The sequence below is a fragment of the Serinus canaria genome, chromosome 2 (genome assembly GCF_022539315.1).
Source record: "Serinus canaria isolate serCan28SL12 chromosome 2, serCan2020, whole genome shotgun sequence".
NCBI lineage: Eukaryota > Metazoa > Chordata > Aves > Passeriformes > Fringillidae > Serinus > Serinus canaria.
In genome coordinates, this window is record NC_066315.1 from 106922410 (window position 1) to 106941321 (window position 18912).

An 18912-nucleotide genomic window follows, 5' to 3' on the forward strand; every position below is an offset into this window, starting at 1 on the left:
ACACCATTAAACACAAATCATGGCCTCTAGAGATCCCCTTTTACAGAATGGAGAAGCAATTTAGCCTCCATAACATATCAGTCTCCCGCTTGTCCTGAAAAGGCTGTCAATTGTGCTGAATTATGTATAAAATCAATGCGAGGTGCTGTCTGCCAAAGATGGATTGACATTAGCAATTTTATTTTCACTGAGGGGGGTCACAAGTCCCAAATCTTCAAGATCACAGAATAAGTGCTCATTCCATCCCTACTTCTCTAGTTCTAAAATTATACCCATTTTGACTCTTTTTAGAGTTAAAAAAAAATCACAATAAGATGCTGCTACAATGAAAAACCTCTTCAGCTGCCTGCAATGGGCAAATTTATATAGTGTTGTTGATAGGCTGGTATGATAATCTGCTCTACCTACTTTCATTATAATCTCTGTTAAGTAGACATTCACAAACATTTTCTTTTTGTCAGGGATCCCACAATATTCGGCAAAGAAATTGAATATTGTTATATTCAATTAACAAAAATTTACACTTCAGACTCACTAAGTATTTTCAAATAGTGGACAAAATCTCCCCTGCAATAAGATGCATAAATATGCAGAAGTAAAACATGTTCATGTGAATTGAAAGGACAATTAACCTTGTGAAGATCTTCAGAGAAGCCTGGTATTTTATTTGAGACTTAATATGAATCCTGTCCTTGCAAAATCACTGTGCAGGTGGCCCACAGACCTACAATAAATACTTACACAGCATCTAGCTCATGACGTAGCATTTTACTTTATGTTTTTTCCTACTGTACTTATGAGCGGAGCAGTGTTAAAATCTAATTTCATGGCATCATCTTCTCCCTCTCCTCTAGAATGGCAGCTGATCTGATATTCCTGTGGTAGCTACTAAAAGTCTGAGTGTCTAGCAGTCTTTGAGATCATCAGCCAACAAAATTGCCATCAAAATTCTCTTCCAAATACTCAGTTCTGAAATAGATTTCTGTAAAAGCTCATTTAAACAGGGTCACCTGTCATCACAACACAGTCCAGAGTTCAGCAAACACAGCACCTTAGTGAATACAGTGAGTTATTACAAAATATGAAGTCATTAAATGATATTTTTCAAAAGGAAGCCAACCGATAATTGATAACAACTTGGAATTGTTATGTCAGCCTCTATTTTCTGGAAGAAATCTATTCATGCATACATTACTGGTGATTCAAGGTTGTTTATCTTCAAATGCGATCAAATATGGCTGCAGGAATAATACAGATGCAAATATTTCCCTGAGCTGAATGCTTGGGGGGCATCCCCAGTGGGAGCATCTCGGTTGACTTGGGAGCTTTGGGTCTGAACCCATTTTGGAAGGGCTGCGTTCTGCCACTCGCTTACCTTCTGTAAAACACTGCTCCAGTATATATGTTGACACGACTCAGTTTCAAAGGGAAAACATTTTTCATGAGAACTTGACCTGATGGACTGCTATTCAGCAAAAAGGATTGCTTTCCAGCCTCTGAAGGTCAAGCCTGAAGGCTAGGGCTCAAAAGGTTTCCTTGTGGTCATCAACCCATATGAAAATCTTATTGCCATTTAAGTCTTGCCTTCAAATAGCTGAAGGGTGAGTGGGAATGTCCAGAAAACAATTCATTTTGTGAATAAATGCAAAGGATTTATGAACTGTTTCCTTCACAATAAAATCTAGAGAGTTCCACAAGTTTTTAATGGAAAAACTCATTAGTTTCAAAATAATGGCATTCACTCAGCATATAAAACACCAAGGCATAGCTCCTGAGCATGGGCTGGGGCTTTTTTACATCCCAAACACTAGTTCAGGTGCTACAGTATTTTCTGAGGTATAGCAAGTTTTTAATTAGTCATACCAAGAAGGAACAACAGGAAACACCAAAGTAACTAACTCTAAGTTAAAGTTTGGATTTAGACATTCTGCAGTCAGATAATTTGGTCTATAGTCAGTGTGAACTTTTGCCACACACACAAATGGGAAGATCAAAAAACTTGGCAATTGCCTGGAATTCTTTGTTATGAAACATGACAGCAGAGTAGGTCTTTGAAGTTGCCTCTCCCATTCCATGAAGAGTTTTTAAGGGTTGGGTTGACTATTTTTGGTAGTTTTTCTTGTTTATTTTCATTTTGTCCACATGAGGAAAAATCAGTTCTCAGAAAGATAGGGCTCTGAATATTGCTTCCTGACTAGGTCAGGCTAAAAGACAAATTTTTATTTATTTCTCAGTTTATCTCGAAATATCCTTACTGAGCAAACTGCTCTTTGTTAACTTCAAGTCAAAACATACCAGCAATGATTCTACATTTTTAGTGTAATTCCCTCTAATCATGATAGCACACTGCTTGTTTTTATAACTGCTTCACACAATGCCACCAGTAATGAATGTTCTAGAATTGGAACATAATTTTGATTATCTGGCCATTACTTTTGATTTATGGCACACAGAGACAGCTGGGTTTTTATAAGCTCACTCTGCAGTGCTGCAGATAACAAATGTAATGTAATAATCAAACTTCTGTAATTTGGAACACAGAACGGGTGGGCCCATGGATCTGTCTGTCTGTATAAACCCATACCATATCAACACATTTTATCTTCAGAAGCAGGAGTATAAAAGTAATTTGCAAAATGCTACTATTCCTTATTCATACCCAGAGCAAAATATGTTTCCTTCAGAATCAGTATTTAGGCTCTTTGGGAGGGAGTGAACCACCTTCAGGTGGTTTCATGAAATTGCATTAATGTGTACCACCATGAGGTTTAGAAATACATTAGAGCTTGAAAAAAAAGCTTCTCAAAACAAATATGTTTTAAGAAATAGTCATAAATAAAATTCATTGTGAAGTTAGAAAAATCTACCTTTTTTCCTGGATGCAACACAGAAAAATAGGAACTCTACAAGCATGTTCTCTATTAGGAAGGGAAAATAGCCAATTTAGAGAAGAAGAGGTTGGTCACTGTTTTTTCACAGAATATTGATTTAAAGTCTGAAAACAAGAGCAAAAGAGATTCTTACAAAAACTGAAAATGGGTAAGTAGAAACAGAAACAAAAGTGGAAGCATTTTGTCAGCCTTGCCAAGAGAAGTAAGAAAGCAGAATTTGCCTATGGAAAGCAAAAGGGTCTAACGACCATATATTAGATGTGGAATGCAACAAGTAACAAGAATAATTCATAAACCAGAGTGCATTCCCTTTGTTAATGAAAGACAAACGCTGTTAAGTATTTTCTGAAACACAGCTGGGGGAGAAGAATAAAGATGGAAACAAATAGAAAATAATGACCACCTGGTTGAGGCAGTAAATTATTATAAAGGTGGCAAGGCATGCAGGAGATGATGATGTGTGGGTGCATTCTGGGGGTCCTACATGGGCAGCTTTCTTGTGCTCAGAGAGGAGTGCCAAGAGATCTGCAATTATGCTTAAATCTTAAATCTGCAGTTATGCTTAAATCTTCTGAGAGGCAACAGTTACACACACAGGGATGCATTCTCTGCAGGCAGAGCAACAGGAGAGCAGCTCAGGGACCACAGGTCCACCTCCTCACCCTGACTGATCTTTCCAAAAAGGTCTTAGGGTGGGGTTGCTGTGTCACGTTGTCACCATCTCAGGGTGGGGTTGCAGTGTCACATTGTCACCACAGGATGTGTCCATCTGTGGCAGAAATGTCAAGAGAGCACATAAATGCAAAATCTGATTATAAGTGCCTACTGTATCTCGGGCAATTGCTGCATTTTTAGATGTCCTAGAAACCCACAGAGGTTTCAGGGGTAAAATACTGTTCAGGACACTGAACTTTGAAAAGGAAGACAAAGCCTTCCTAGCTACTGCTGTGTGGAGAACACATCCTCCAGCCTGCAGCAAAACAACCAAACCAAAACAAGACCTTGATTCTTTGCAGCTTGTAAACTGAAGGTTACATAAAACCTGGTGTGAGTTTTGGCACTGTTCAACTACCTAGGTAAACTGAGGAGGAAAACTGGGAAAGCAGAGTGCTGGAATGCAACCCAGCAGGTCAGGAAGCAGCACTGACACCGAGAATTCCAGAGAAGGGAAATCTCTAAGTTCCCTGTTACACCCAAAAAGATGTTTGGCCAGTACAGAGGCACAGGTTGGCTAAAGAGTGTCTTGCATTGATTCATCAAAGGGTCCCTAAAAAATGGGATGCTCTTTCCCTAGCTGTGTGATGAAAGCACCTTGGGTCCCTGTGGGGAACACTTGGCCTTTTTTCTTTAGCCTTTCTTCCACAATTCTATTTCCCAGCTGAGCTTTGTTGCTAAAGGGAAATATTTTCATTATACCTGTGACATATATTAGGTAAAGAGAAATTATCCTATGCTTTAAATAAATTCCTAGGAAAGATCCTTGTCTAGAGCGAGACTAAACATTAAAGTTTAAGCAAATGCAAAATAAGTAAAAAAATAAGGACACCATACAAATGTGGATCATCCCTGGCTGAAAATTGTGTATAAAATATACCACTGTGGATTAGGTATTTAAGCATTTGTCTGACTTTTCTGATTTTTATTTGACTAATAAATATTGACTAAGGTAAAGGCTGGAACTTTGCTTTCACACTCCTGAACCAGAAAGGTAAATATGTCAAAATAATGCTACCACTGCTAGCAGAAAGGAAGGTGGGAGTAATTGTGTAAAGGAAGAATTGGCAGTGGCTTACATGAGACATCTCTAGTTACTACAGAAAGGTTTTAGAGACCCTTTTGGGGATTGTGTGTCCCATCATCTGTCAGAAGGTATTTTCCCTGGGGTGTTAAGATGAATGGGACCATGGCAGAGTAGAGGAGTCTAGTCCAAAAAAGTACTGCATACCAAGAAAAAGAATTCCCAAGCAGCAGCCTTCATGTGGCTTTTAGTCACTTTGCTACTTTGGTACCAAAATAACCACTTGGGAGTTCAACTACCTGGAGGGAGCAGGGTGAGTACATTTTAGACTGTTATGGGATGAGTATTAGCAAATATTCCTCAGTAGTTGGCAATCCCAGAAAAAATGCAGTAGGGAAGACCCACCTGCCTTAAGGCCATCAGTATCCATTTCAAATGTTTATTTCCTGAAACCAGTCTTCCTCACCTTCATCAGCCCTGAAGCTGAGAAGGATAAAGGCTATGAAAGACTATCATTGAAAGAAAATACAAATTGCAGAAAGGCTGAAAGGTCGAAGTTGCTGAAGCCTCACTTCTTGCCAGTAACTTCCCTTGGATACAGTGTCTACAAAGCAGAGGTAATAAATGCTGCTACCAAATGCCATTTACAATTTAGGCTGCCAAAATTTCCGTTTTTCAAAAATATTGTAGGGCCCAGCATTCAGCCATCTTCCTCTCAGTGCAGCCCTCTGATGGGCATTGAAACAGGTATCACGGGTACAAAACCTGGCTGCACATTTCTAGAATAAGGATGAAACTTGATGAAAGATGATCAGTTCAAACATTTTTTTTCTTCTTCTATAAGCATTTGAGATGCATAAAAATAATTTCCTTTTTCTTCTTTTCAGCAGACCTAATGCTGAACTATCAATAGGTCTGAGAACTGTTGCTACAATTTCAAAGGAGCTGTAGAGCTGGCTGTTTGTCTGATCAAGATAAAGCTCCTACTGCTGTACAGAACAGCCAAGTGCTTATAAAAGATGACCTCTGTCCACTTTTAACAAAAAATTGTGTGCTAGAGCCCAAACCGGCAATCTTTCACAGATCTCTCCCCCACTGTGTCCTTTAACATGCAATGTTGATGAATAAAGTTCATTTAGCATTTCCAGTTTGTTGGTTCAAAGTAACAAAAGATTATGCTTGAAATACATTTTTGCATAATTTTTTGTGCTAAAAGCTGTCTTCTGCTTATTTAACATGCATTGACAGTTTAAAATCTGCCCTTTATGAAAGTTTTCCTTACTTAACTATGCATGGTCAGACTTTATTTCCACATCCTGATCTATATCCTTTGTTCCATATACTACAAATTGAACTTGGGAATAGCCTAATGGTGCTTGTTGGTAATGACACATTACTCAAAACTCAAGGTTATATTACAACATTAAGTTATAGTTGCAAATGCATGACATAAATAATAGCCAGGTGTGAAGAAGCTGAAATAGTATATCCCAGCCTGAGAGGACTGCTACCCTTCGATAGGAGCAAAAAAAGGGAGACATTCCCCATGCAGCGTTAACACTCCCCAAGTCAGATTTTGGGATTTACGTCCCAAAAATCAAATTATGTAAATTATGGTATGAGTGCTGAGGAAGCACTGAAGTGGCACCAGTGACAAGCCTTGACCCCAAATTAAATTGCTGCCAGAGCCTGGTTTCCCTCCCTGTCCACTGATGGCATTTCATTTCGTTTGAGGCTCACACCATTCACTTAGGTCCTTAATGTCTGTAAATGTAGGCATTAAACCTGAGCAGACTGCTGCAAGAGAACAAAGACAGAACTGCTGTACCTACTATGCTTATTTTGTTTGCAAGTAAATCATGGTAACGGGTCAGAAACAATATTACTAATGACAAATCTCTTAATGGGGCTTTTTTGATAAAGCTCCATGAATGTAAGCACCCCCTTGAAGGACATAATTTGATGTGCAACAGGGGCTTGTCTTCACTTCAGCACAAGAAAGTCCAGGCAGCAGACGACTGCCACAATCTACAATTTATTTATGCAACCTGCAGCATAATCACACATCCATTAAACTGTCAGTCTAGAAATGAGCCAAAAACTATGCAAGTTCTTATTTAGATAATGCACATTAAACCAAAGGGCTAGCCATCACTGGGGAACTGAAAATTGCAAATTCCCAGAAATCCCAGCACAGATCACTTTGCTTTTACCTGGGAACTTGCCTTCCAAAATTGTGCTGGGCTTTCTTCTACATGCAGCCTGTTTTCAGTCTGGTAGTAAGAAATGCCAAAGAAGCACACACAACTTCTCACAGAACTCAAATACATTTTGGGTACTTTTTATTTGCTGTAGTCAGGGCTGCTCAGGTGGAAGAAAAAAATGCCAAACCAAGCACCAGATCCAAAATTAGCATTTTATTCAGAACGTTGGGGTCAGAGGTGTATCATTCGTATTCTGGTACACAATACAGAGGCAAAGCTGTTCTCAGAAGTCTCTCCAGTTTGAAAGCTCCTTCCCCACCACCCCCCACCCCCCGAAAACATACTGTATATTTTCTCTTGCCACCAGTATCAGGCCAACTCCCCTCCCCCCCCTTTTTTTGGTACAAATTATGTAAAACTTTTTTGTGCTAAGAACTTTTCTCCCTCCCCAAACAAAAAAAAATAATAAAAATAAAAATAAAAAAAATATTGAGTACTCTAACTACAGTTCAACAATTGAATCAATGTCACTTGTTTGCAACCTGTTTTGTAAATACTTTATCCATAAACGAAAGATATAAACATGCAAAAACCTGAATCCATAGTCCAAATAATACATACACGTGTTCTGAAGTTTCTGCACTTCTCCACAGACTATGCCAATAAAACATTATGTACACATACCATTTTTTACAGTGAAGTGGGAAAAAAATACTAGAAATTAAAAAAAAAAAACAAACAACAAAAACCAAAACGTGTACATGGATTAAGACCAAAATGTGTCTAACATTCTAGCATAAGAAAAAAAAATCAATTCTGCTACAAACTGGTGATATGAAAACTCCCTTTATTTGCAACCAGCTGCATAATTTTTAGAATTTTAGTGAAAAAAGTCCCCTAACATCTAAAACTAGAAGTAATGTACATTGTTCCACCTCATGGTCCTCTCTCCCAGATAATAAAATTGTTCCATGAGGATTTTTTTGTTTATTTTTAATCTCCTTATTTTAATAAAAGCAATGCGATGTAACAAAAGCATTGTGAAGTATATTGTGTTTCACCTTACTCCTCCCCACCCCAACATATTTTGTCTCTTTAATGCTCATTTCACAAATCAGTACCATTAAAGCCTTAAACATAAAACTAATTCCGATCTGAAAAAGGTACAAAAAGGCACATAAAATCCCAGTGCTTCTGTACTGTAAAATTCAAGTGTAACTGAGCTCAATATTTTTTTCCAAACAGCATTGGATCACTGATATTCCACGGAGCCCAAATTGGTTTGCAGCCTAAGCCAAAGCCTTCAGCAAGCACTTGTGCTAGTAGACTACAAAGTTAAAGCCTAGCTTCTGTATGCTTTTGGGGAATATCAGTTGAAATGTTTGTACTTGTCCAAAACCAAAGTTCACTTTGAAGTTCAGTCATCACCTCCACCGTACATATCAGCAAGTTTCTTGAAACGTGGGCCCCAGTCATTTAGGTAGTCATAGTCTTGCTCACCACCACTACTTGAGGAGTTAAGAGAGCTCAAGGATCCAGCAGTGGAGCCGCTTCCCTCGTAGTCAAAGACTAAGAGGGAGTCATATGGTGGGGCTGTAGGGTCGTTGTCAGCTGCTTTAAGTCCCTGCAAGAAGGAGAGGGGAAAAAAGAAGATAAAGCTCTGTATCTGAGAGTGAGACAAAAGCATGTCCGGAATATTTGCAGTGCAGTTATCTATCAAGCACCACTTGAGAAAACAAAGCTCTTCCTCTCCTGCCATTCAGTGCAAAACAGGATTTACATTTTTGTAACTCCTTTTAGAATGGCCAGGTTTCCAGCATTGCAGCACTGGACATTTTGAATGTAGCTGCAACCACAGCCTGAACAAAACCTTAAGAGAGAGTCATGGCACTGGGAATGAAGCTAGTAAATAAACAGTTTCAAAGATATACAGCTCACAACCTGTGCCATGGGCAATGTGGGAATGGTTAGACAGATGAGGAAGGAGAAATAACCATGTTTGCAGAGATTCACTTCAACAGTCATCTCACATGGTCAACAGCGTATCCACTGACTTTTCTTGCCTGCAGGCCATCTGCATGTGCCAAAATCCATATTTAGTTAGTCCTGTAAACTCATGTACCTCTGTAGGCTGCTGTGAGAAAAATATATGGTACGTTGTCTTAATCCTTTCATGTTTTGCCACATCCACCCATGAAATCCACCTGCTCTTCAGAAAATACACAGTGACATCAAAGCTGAATACAAGATGATGACTGTTTCTGTTTCCTCATTTCAAAGTACTGAAGTTACCAACACACAAATAGCGGGCCATCAGCATTTTTACATTTTCAGTCTATGGAGTTGAATAGACAAAATTAAAAGCAACACAAATTGAATTGGAGGAAATGCTGTGGAATTGAAGAGGAAAATCCAGGAAAGAACCACACTTCTTCCAGAGAAAAGCCTCTTCATTCTGTTTTGTTACATAAGTCCAAACCTAAACGCTTACATGAGTGACTAACTTTAGAATATGAGACAATTTCTCAGTGCTTATCTGGGGAAGATTTACAAGCTGAATATAAAAACCTGAAGCCAAAAAGCTCTCTTACGATTTGTATTTTTTTAACCTCATAGTTTCCTCACTGGGATTAACAACACTTTTTCAAGATCTTCAATTTTGAATAGGCTCTACGCTGGCAGCCACTGACAGAGGATAATGTATCTTTCAGAATTCCATAAAGCTGTGCTAGGATTTTTTATTGCTCACTATTATTTTTTTACCAGTGATATTTGTGCTGGTTTTACTTTTAATTTTTAATGTTTATTTATTTAAAGAATGGCATTATTATACTCATGCTTATTTGACGGAATGAGTGCGTCTTCTTCAAATCTAATATATTCTGGCTTTAGAAAAGTACATTTCACTCTCAATTGTGTTTTGTCCAAATATGACAAAATGGAATCAGAAGCTGATTTTTCTTCTACAAATATGTATTACAGAGTACATACATATTAACCCATTAATTAAAGCATTTGTCACTGATAAGGTAGAAGTGAATCCTGGCTCTCTATGACCTATTTAAAGAATTCAGAATTGTGCAAAATGTACCTAAAATAATTTCCAAATCAGTGGTGGAAAAGCCCAGCGTATTTATCAACCCAATGACCTCTAATCAAGAACAAATTTTGGCCTTGAAATGATCATTTTATGTGGTACAACATCAAGCAGGTTATTAATAGCCTGCATTAAAAGTGCAATTTTGAATTATGAGATAAGAGCAATTGGTGATGCTTGTTATCTCTCTCTGGCATTTTCAAACCTGATGGCCATAATAAGCAAAAAAGATGCGAGATTTTGAAAAAGCAACGTCAAGTTTTGGAAGACATCCCTTATCCAGCTTCTAAGGGGCAAGTTCTAAGGCTTTCTCTTATTTTCTGTTGCTGAAGCACAAAGACAACTTTACTTCTTTGGCAGTAACTGGCCTTATGGCATTCAGATCCTTCCCTAAGCCTGCTTGGGGTGTCAGACACCCATGTGTTTGGAACACAGGTGACAGGGAAGGAGAATAAATACCAGCTGAGGTTAAGGAGTGCTGAGGTACAAATGCCAGGTATCCATGTGTGAAAGTCATTTAAAAAGTCGGTTTGGAGACAAAATGTTATTTCCCTGCAGTTCTGCCTACTAATAGCCAGCCAACTATGGGATACCAATTTATTTTAAAAAATCAGTGAACAAAATAGTTTCCTACATCACTGAAAAAATCTGATGCCTATCAGTCATCCATGACAAGGCAGAAGGCAGCCTCTTTCCATCTGTTTTTCCAAAGGGGAAGTTGTAATTTTTTTTTCAATTTGCTGCTGCTATCATGATAGCATTTCAGAAAAAGAAACTGGTTTTGAGTTACTGACTTACAAGATAGGATCTCACTAACAAATTCACTTTCTCAAAGGCTGTGCTGGCGGTGTAATCCATTTCATTCAGGGAACGTAGCTACGGGTCATGTTTTGGAAGTATTGATTCAACTGCACAGCACAAGCTACGCTGACATTTTCACCTATCTTCTGGTTCGCAGTGTAATGACTGAACTTAGTGTCTAACTCTTCAAATGACAAGATTTCTGCTATATTTGTGTCACAAGTTACATACTAAAAGGAGAAAGAAGTCCTACAACGTTTTCTCTTTCCCTCTGCTAAGCTGATTCTTTGAGCATACCCAGTGCACTGCTGCTCTTTGCTGTTGGGTTCTACAGCATGCCAGACAGCCCTGGCTGTGCCATCAGCTCAGAAGCTCCCTTTGGTTTCAGCACTGCCACCTTTTTTCTTTTATTGTGCTGTCCCTTTCAGTGGGTGGAGCTGGTAAGGATACATGGCCTGCTGCATCTGCACAACCAAAAAGACAACAAATGGCTGCCAAGAGTGGCTTCTACTGATTTTGTTGCCAAGGCATTTGTTGTCAGTCACTTCTGAAAAGAGATCTTGGTTTTTACCAGACGCATTCAAGAACCTCAGAGCAGCAGAGCTGTTACGTGGTTTACAGTTTCCTGATCTGAAACCCCGAAGTTTTCATTAGAATGAGAATTTAATTCAACAACAGAATTTCTGGGGCACATCCTCAGGAGCAGGGGAACCTGCTGGGACAGTGAACTGTCACATTTCTTTACATGTGCTACACCCCTAGTGCACAACAAGCAGTGACAGAAGAGCCACAGCAACAGAAAAGCCAGCTTGAGACCTTGGACACACTCACTTATTTCCCTTTCCTGTTTTATTTACACAGTAGAGCTTTCACTAAGGAGGTGATAAGGGACAGAACTGGAGAAATTACAGTGCCTTGGCTGAGGAACAACAGTAAAGGTGCCTTAATACAGGCAGCATTCTCCATTTCTCTAAAGTTAAAGGAAAACAACTCTCTCAAATCTCGAACCAGCATAGAACATTACAAAATCTAATGCTTCTCTTTTCATTAATCCTACTACTTAATCAGATTCAGCAGACTTTTGATAAGAAGGAAGAAAAAAAATTCAGGGAAATAAAAGAAAAAATTGGTTTATATCTGGAACCATCGAGGGAATCCATTCTGCACGGAGGTGCACTACATCAATAACAATTTACTAAGAATGAATTGAGGGTCCTCCATGTCCCCATGGGATGAGACCTTTAGTTTTCAATTTAAATTTAGTTTACCTCAGGCTATGTCCACTATTGATTATAAATATAGTCTTAGCCATAAATTCTCCACCACAATATAACTTGCTTGAGATTTCTACGGACAATATGGGTGGGCCTTGAAAACAGGATTAACAAAATACTTCAAACAGGTCTAATTTATACTGTCCTACAAATCTTGACTATTCTAAGTGTTTATTATGCTCCACACTCTGCAGGTTAGGCTTTGAAAGGCTCAAAATGGAAAACAAAGTCTACAGAGGATTCTTAATAACACATGACTTATTTCACTGACTTGTTTGTACACTGGACTGGAAGAAAAAGAGGTTTTTCCCTTCCCCTCTTCAATTACAGATTCATCTATCCATTGAAACAGACAAAACAAGAAAGTCCCTGAGGTCATTTAGCTTATGCCTACAAAACCTATTTTGACTATCAGACACCTCTGGAACTTTCCTGTTTTAAACAGTTCATAGCTTTGTAAGTGTTATCTCAACTTTGTGTTATAAAAATGCATGACTTTTTATTGTAATTCTAACTTGTTTTTCAACTGAGAAGTCACCAGAACACTACAAAATACTCTTACTTATGGATGCCTCATTGAGTTAAGTAGGTTTAATACAAGGGATGACAAGTAGAAAATAATAACCAAGAGAAACAGAGTACTGCTAACAGGAAAAAAAAACCCCTAAATGACCCACTAGACATTTTTTTGCTTTTTGTTTCTATGACTCTGTAAGGAAAATAAGAAGAAAACCCCCATGGCTTGCTTGGAAATAGGAGCTAAACCCTCCAGTATCTGAAATCAATTTTTTGTCAAAAGCTAAAGTAATTCAGAAGCTAATCTGAACAGTCTGTCTGAAGTGCTGGTGAGCATTGAACAGATTAAATTAATTTCCTCATGTGGACCAGCATCCCAAAAGACCATACTGACCCACATCTCCTGGAATAGGGTCAAGTCCTCCAAAAGATTGGACTGATTTCTGAAAGTGTTGCATCTTTTCAAACCAAGGGGCTAATGCAGACTTTTGTACTCAAGTGCTGACAATTCAAAAGCAGCCTCTCCCTGCTCAGCTAAGGACTGGGCTAGTTTGGTGGGTGGTTTGGGTTAGAGATGCCCAAGGGAAGAATTACATCTAATAATATTGAAGTTGGATGCAGAGAGATATGAACTTTGCTCTTTCTTATCTTGCTATGTTGTTTCCACAGCTCAGCTTATCTTCTGTAGGAACTGCCTTAAGAAATGTCTGGTACAGGCTTTACTCAAGATATTTTTTCAATTTACCTCAAGTAAAACTGAGAGAAACTTACCAAGTTTCTTGGGTTTAATCACACCAGGACTGCAGGTGCAATTTTCTGGAGAGTCTGAAAACCTGTGCAGCCTGAAAATTTATACTCTAGACAGTGATAATTTTGAAATTTAACTGTAACAATCTCCATAGGAATACTCCTGTGGAAGACAGACCCATTTTCCCCCACACCCAGCAGACAATTTAGAATCACATCTGTCATGGTAAATTTTTTACAGAAAACACAAATTAAGATGACACTATTTTAAGGAAATAAAATGCCCATTTTGCTCAGTCTTCTGGGAAAACAGAGCAGGGAAAATCTTTGGGTGGCTACTGTCTGCTAGAGAGAGAGTAAGATGGAATGCCTCACAGTAAAACAATACGTTTCTGTAAAATCCTAAAGAAAAAAAACTTATGAAGAAGACGAGCTAAATATATAATCCTTAAAACACAGAAGCTACCTCACACAGTTCCCTTCAATCAGAGGATATAATTAATTCTGAGCTAACTTGCAGACAAGAAAATTGCTGTGTTTTCTTTAACTTCATATATATTTCCATATATTTTCTTAATCAATGACATTATTTTACTGTGTATGAATGGCTGGGAGAAGCTTTCTTTTTTGGTGGATGGCAAGGGGAAGCATAAAGGGAGGTACTGATATAGCACAATACACAGCAGGAAGAAAATGACTCGTCTGTAGTGCTTTATAAACTTACGGGGTTAAATCAAGACAGCATGTGCTGTTTCTTCTGCCCCATGTGTACACACTGATGCTATCATCTTCAAGAGTGATAACCTACTGAAAAATAATATTGCAAGAACAGCTTGCTAAGTCATTAAAAAATTGTAGGAGGGCGGACAACCTCGGGCCCCTTTCTGGCCTTCCAGCAGAATCAGACCCATTCCCTGCCTTTGCTCCAGAACAGAGCCTCCCAGCTGCCTTGAGAACCACAAAAACCAGGGTTCTTCCCTACTGCCTGCCAGGTGGGCATGGTCTGGCCACAGCTGTGTGAGAACAGGATGGGAATCTCGGATTGTATGGAAGCACAATGGAGTTCTTGTGTGTGCACTGCCTTGGCCAACAATGTGGGCCTTTTATTGTCCCGTGTCTCCACTATTTTCCAGAAGCCAATTATAACTGCAATATTTAGAAGTGTAATATTTAGAAGCAAAAACTGGAGTGCCTTAAAATACAATGTCTTACAAGAATATTTGTACATTTACTGCTAGTCAATTCCCTTCTACCTTTTTTTGACAATTGTATCACTGTATACCTTAAAAGGGGCAAATTCAATTTTCTGCAGCTTTCTAACACAAAAGACTTCAGTATATTAGCATGACTTTTCTTCAAGGCAAACAAGAATAAACACGTTTGCAGAAACTTTCTGCAATACTCTGCAATATGTGTCCAACTCCAGCTGACAAGGAAGATATAAGAAAACCAGAGAAAATAGTTAACTACTACAATTCAGTAGAGCATAAAGTAAAAATAGAAATAAATCCTGTGTTAGCTTTTTTTTTTCCATAACCAGCAAACACAAGAAACACATTCTATCATAAGGACCACAATACCAATGATTTAAGACTGACCAGTGATAGAAATAATGAGGGTCATTTCTTTCAGGGCTATCAGCACTCTGGTATAGTCTAAATCTCAATTACATTTATTAGATTGAAGAATCAAAGATACTGCAAAATCTCTGAAAGCTCTACGACAAGACAAGTATTAAAAGCACTTACGTAACATTTAATTTAGCTGCCCTGCTCACTAATCGTATTTGAGGGAATTCTTTTGGTCTTATTGAAGGTACTGAATTTCCACTATTATCTGGATTCAAAGGGTAATGCATGACGAGAATGAAAATGAACTTCTTCCATTATTAAATTACTGTGAATTAATAAATGAGTTTAGGCTACACTACAATTTTGTTATTCTGTTTATTACTTGCAACCCATTGCATAATCCTGCTTGGAGATGTTGTGGTTGCTGCTGATAACGTACTATGAATGTAATTAATACGGGTGCACAGAAGTTAATTGATATATCTTCCCTTTCTGTTTGAATGAGTTAATTAAATTTGTCTGCACTTTAAAAAGACTGTATTTATTTCTGTCTAGTGAGACAATTTTAATTGTCTAAGGAAGTTTTAAAAAGTTATTACGTTCTAACATAACAGCTACTCATGCGGAGTAGAATAAACAAAATATAAAAGCTTAGCAGATCTTAGGAGGAAACCCTTTTTCGCTTCTTTACCTCATTAATGAAGTCCCCTATGTCCCCAGGATGAGGAGCAGCTGATCTGACTGGATACTGAGGTTCTGCATGGATTGGCCTTTCATCAAGACGTCTGATTCCAACAGGTTTGATGGCATCTGGTTCCAGAGTGTCAGGCTGCTGGAGCTGGCTCAAGTCATAATCCTGCAAAATATGAAACAGACACAGTACGTTAGCAGAATTTCAAACAATATCTGTCAGGGGGAAACATGAGAAGGAAAAAAAGGAAAATGCAAAGTATCATTTCACCAGAAGTCCTGTTTTCAGGATTGTAATGCTTACTGAGGATAAGTCAATAACACTGTTATTTGCATACCAACACGATGTTATTTGATTTATACTCCCTGAATCTCCGGGTTTGATTCTATTCCATCAGATTTGTAGAGCTTCTCATAAGTTTTCCCTTGAGAAGCAGGGATTTGAGTAGTACTATTAAGGGACTAAACACTTTACCTAGTAATGATGATTTACAGCATAGAGCAAAGATGCCAAATCCAACTCTTATTTTTCTAAGAAAATAAATTCCATACATTCTGAGAGAAAAAAAGCAAGCACAGTGTTCCGCAGTATTTCCTAATACCTTCAAAGAATGAATTTAGGACTCCTCGCTGATTTTATGTTGTTTCCATAATATGAAAGCCAAAGGGGGGAAAATGTCATAAGAAGTACAAAGCTCCTCAGATTTGGCCTTAATTCTAAGCACTTTCTAGAGATTACTCATGAATCTGTTCATTAAGTACTTGATGCTGCAGTTTCAAACTCTGGCAGACTGATGAAGTTAGCATAGCAGTATGAATTCCAATAAGCAGTATGTATGTATGTGAAAAATTTAATTAGATCAATGTTTATGCATTGAACATAGATATTCCTGAATTCTCCCTGCACAGTGTGATGCACTTCATCATTGTCATTCTCCTCACTGTTGCCATGTCTAGAAGAAAGTCACACTCTAGGACGCCTTTACACAGAGCATTGGTGAGAATGCAAAACAAAGAACTGGACTTCAAGGCTTGCATGAAAGCCACTCAAGAACTATCAGCAGATGAGGGCTCATGCCAACTCTGCTGTATGCCAGATACCCTGCCCCACAAATAATCCAAGCAGTTATAAACATCCTAAATAAGCTACTCTACCCATCAAAAATATCAATTTTTCAACAGTGCTGTTCTGGTAAAAATCTTATTTATACTCTCAACTTGCTGGAAGTTGTCTGCTCAGACTATTTTTCATTAGTTCCTTACTGGCTAGGGAAGGAGTGCAAGCTTTTACTGCTGCTGTTATCTCACGGGATGTAGATCCTTTCTGAGACTATGACCTCCTGTGACCCCAAACCCAGACTTTTCAAGAGGAGCAGAATTCTTTTTGACAGCAGTGATGGTAGTTTGTGGGGAGAACTGTAACTGATTATCAAATCCACTACACCTTCTGATTTGTTACTTGGGTTCTCAGATGACTGCACACAAATATAAAGTCAAAAAAGGTGGAACGGCTCCACTGAGATCTGAGAATGCAGTTTCATATGCTTTAATTAGATTACAAGTTCCTTGGGGCAGAGCTTTAACTCCTACCCTTCAGTACTTCATGTACCAAACAGAATAATAAGTGATCTCAAGGAAGCAGTATGAATCAGAGAAAAGTAAACAGAACCGAACTTTTTATCCTTTCCCTTTTTATTACATAAAATAAATCAAAATAGTTTAGAGACATGCTATCAGAAAATCCTATCAAACAGAGAAGAATGTACTTTTTGGAATTTATAAATATGTAACACGAGTGCTTTTCATACCCACCCAAAAGATAAAGGTGGAAAACATCAACAGGGAGAAATGAAATATATATATATATATTTTAAATCTAAGCATTTCATTGTGGCGTAATTAAATTGTTTTTAACTGGTATAGTTAAAAAAAAAAGTATTAAAACCAGAAGAGCATCTCTATTCATTTCAATTCTATATTTTTTTTTCCCACACACACACATTTGTATACAATTCTTTTACCTGGTTAGTGGCAATACAGAAATATAAATCAAGCTTGTCAGTCTATTATGTCCACATCTAAGGCATCCCTTTGTATGTACTTGACAGTTTGAAATATATGCAGACTTTAATAGATAGAAAGTCAGCAAAGATAGCCATCTGTGAGGTAACAGCAGTGCAGAATGTGTCCCCATGTGGAATCCTACTTTGGTTTTCTTTTCCAGGGTAATTTATGACATTGTCATTTAGCCATCTATCAGAGGAAATTTATCTTTCAGGTCTCACAGAATCTGGACGGGAAAAGAAGATCCACTGTACGTATAACCTCGGACTCTCAAACCCCTCCTATCACTAAAACCAGTACTAACTGCACACCAGCAGGGTATGGCCAACCCATCCAACACCTCCCCAAACCTGCTGAGTGCCAGGCACCATGCAACCACTCCAACCATTTCAACATTCTGTCCAAAGTCAACTCTACTCAATTACTGCCAAGTAAAAGATGGAAACATGTTTTAAAATTCCAGGTCATAAGCTGTTTAGAGGTGCTGAGGTCCCATCTCTTCACTCAGTGCTGCTTTCACAGACAGGACAGCTTTTTCTAGCTCCTGGATGGATTTAAAGGTTAGCCTCAAACAGAGTTTGTTACGATAGTTAACTGTAGAAGTGACAGCCGAATGGAAAACTGGCACATCAAAGAGAGAACAAAACAGGGTGGGATAGGCTGGGACAGACAGCTTTGATCAGTATTCTGAGTCATCATTTTAACTCTTAATTTCAGGACCACAATTCTAGAGTGCTTTGGTTTTGCTCCAGCCTTTTCCCATATAATCTGTTGATAGTTAAAATCTGCTTATGGATTACTGGCAGTTCATTGGGGAAAAAGTACATTTCCAGCCCTCCACTGGAAATGCACTTAGGTGAGAATTGTGATCTAATCATATGTGATCTAATTCATATGGCTGCCAATTTTTGTCAGAGTATTTATTTAGTTAGGGCCGGTTAGCCCTAACACCAGCAATTCCAGAAAAAAGTCTCTTCCTTCAGTTTGGACTTGAGCATGCTCAAACTGATGTTTAGTTCAAGTTTTCTCCTTGTCAAACTTCTGGACAAACTCAAAATTGTTGAAAGAAAGAATCTACTTCATTTTTCTCAGTTATAATACTGCTAAGATATGTAAGTTTGCCCCCATTTTGCATCTAGAAAAACTCAGGCCTTTGGAAACCAGAAATCTGGACTAGTCTGAGAGTCCAAACCTACCATCACAGGGAAACAGAAACCTCACATTCTACAAAAGGGATATAAGTGAAGCAAGCTGAATGATTTTTTGTTTTTCTGCTTGTTTATGAAGGGATCTGTTATCACTGGAGAAACTATAGCTGC

General features: G+C 38.3%; 1 protein-coding gene across 1 annotated transcript in view; it reads right to left on the bottom strand.

Moving 5' to 3' along the window:
- Nucleotides 1-7031: 7031 nt before the first annotated feature.
- Nucleotides 7032-18912, bottom strand: part of CDH2 (cadherin 2) — a 114333-nt gene continuing 102452 nt past the window's right edge. The window contains exons 15-16 of the mRNA XM_030231181.2: nucleotides 15531-15695; nucleotides 7032-8457 (exon numbers count right to left, since the gene is read on the bottom strand). Coding sequence (XP_030087041.1) covers nucleotides 8251-8457; nucleotides 15531-15695 — 372 coding nt within the window. The 3' untranslated portion in view covers nucleotides 7032-8250. The remainder of the gene's footprint in view (nucleotides 8458-15530; nucleotides 15696-18912) is intronic.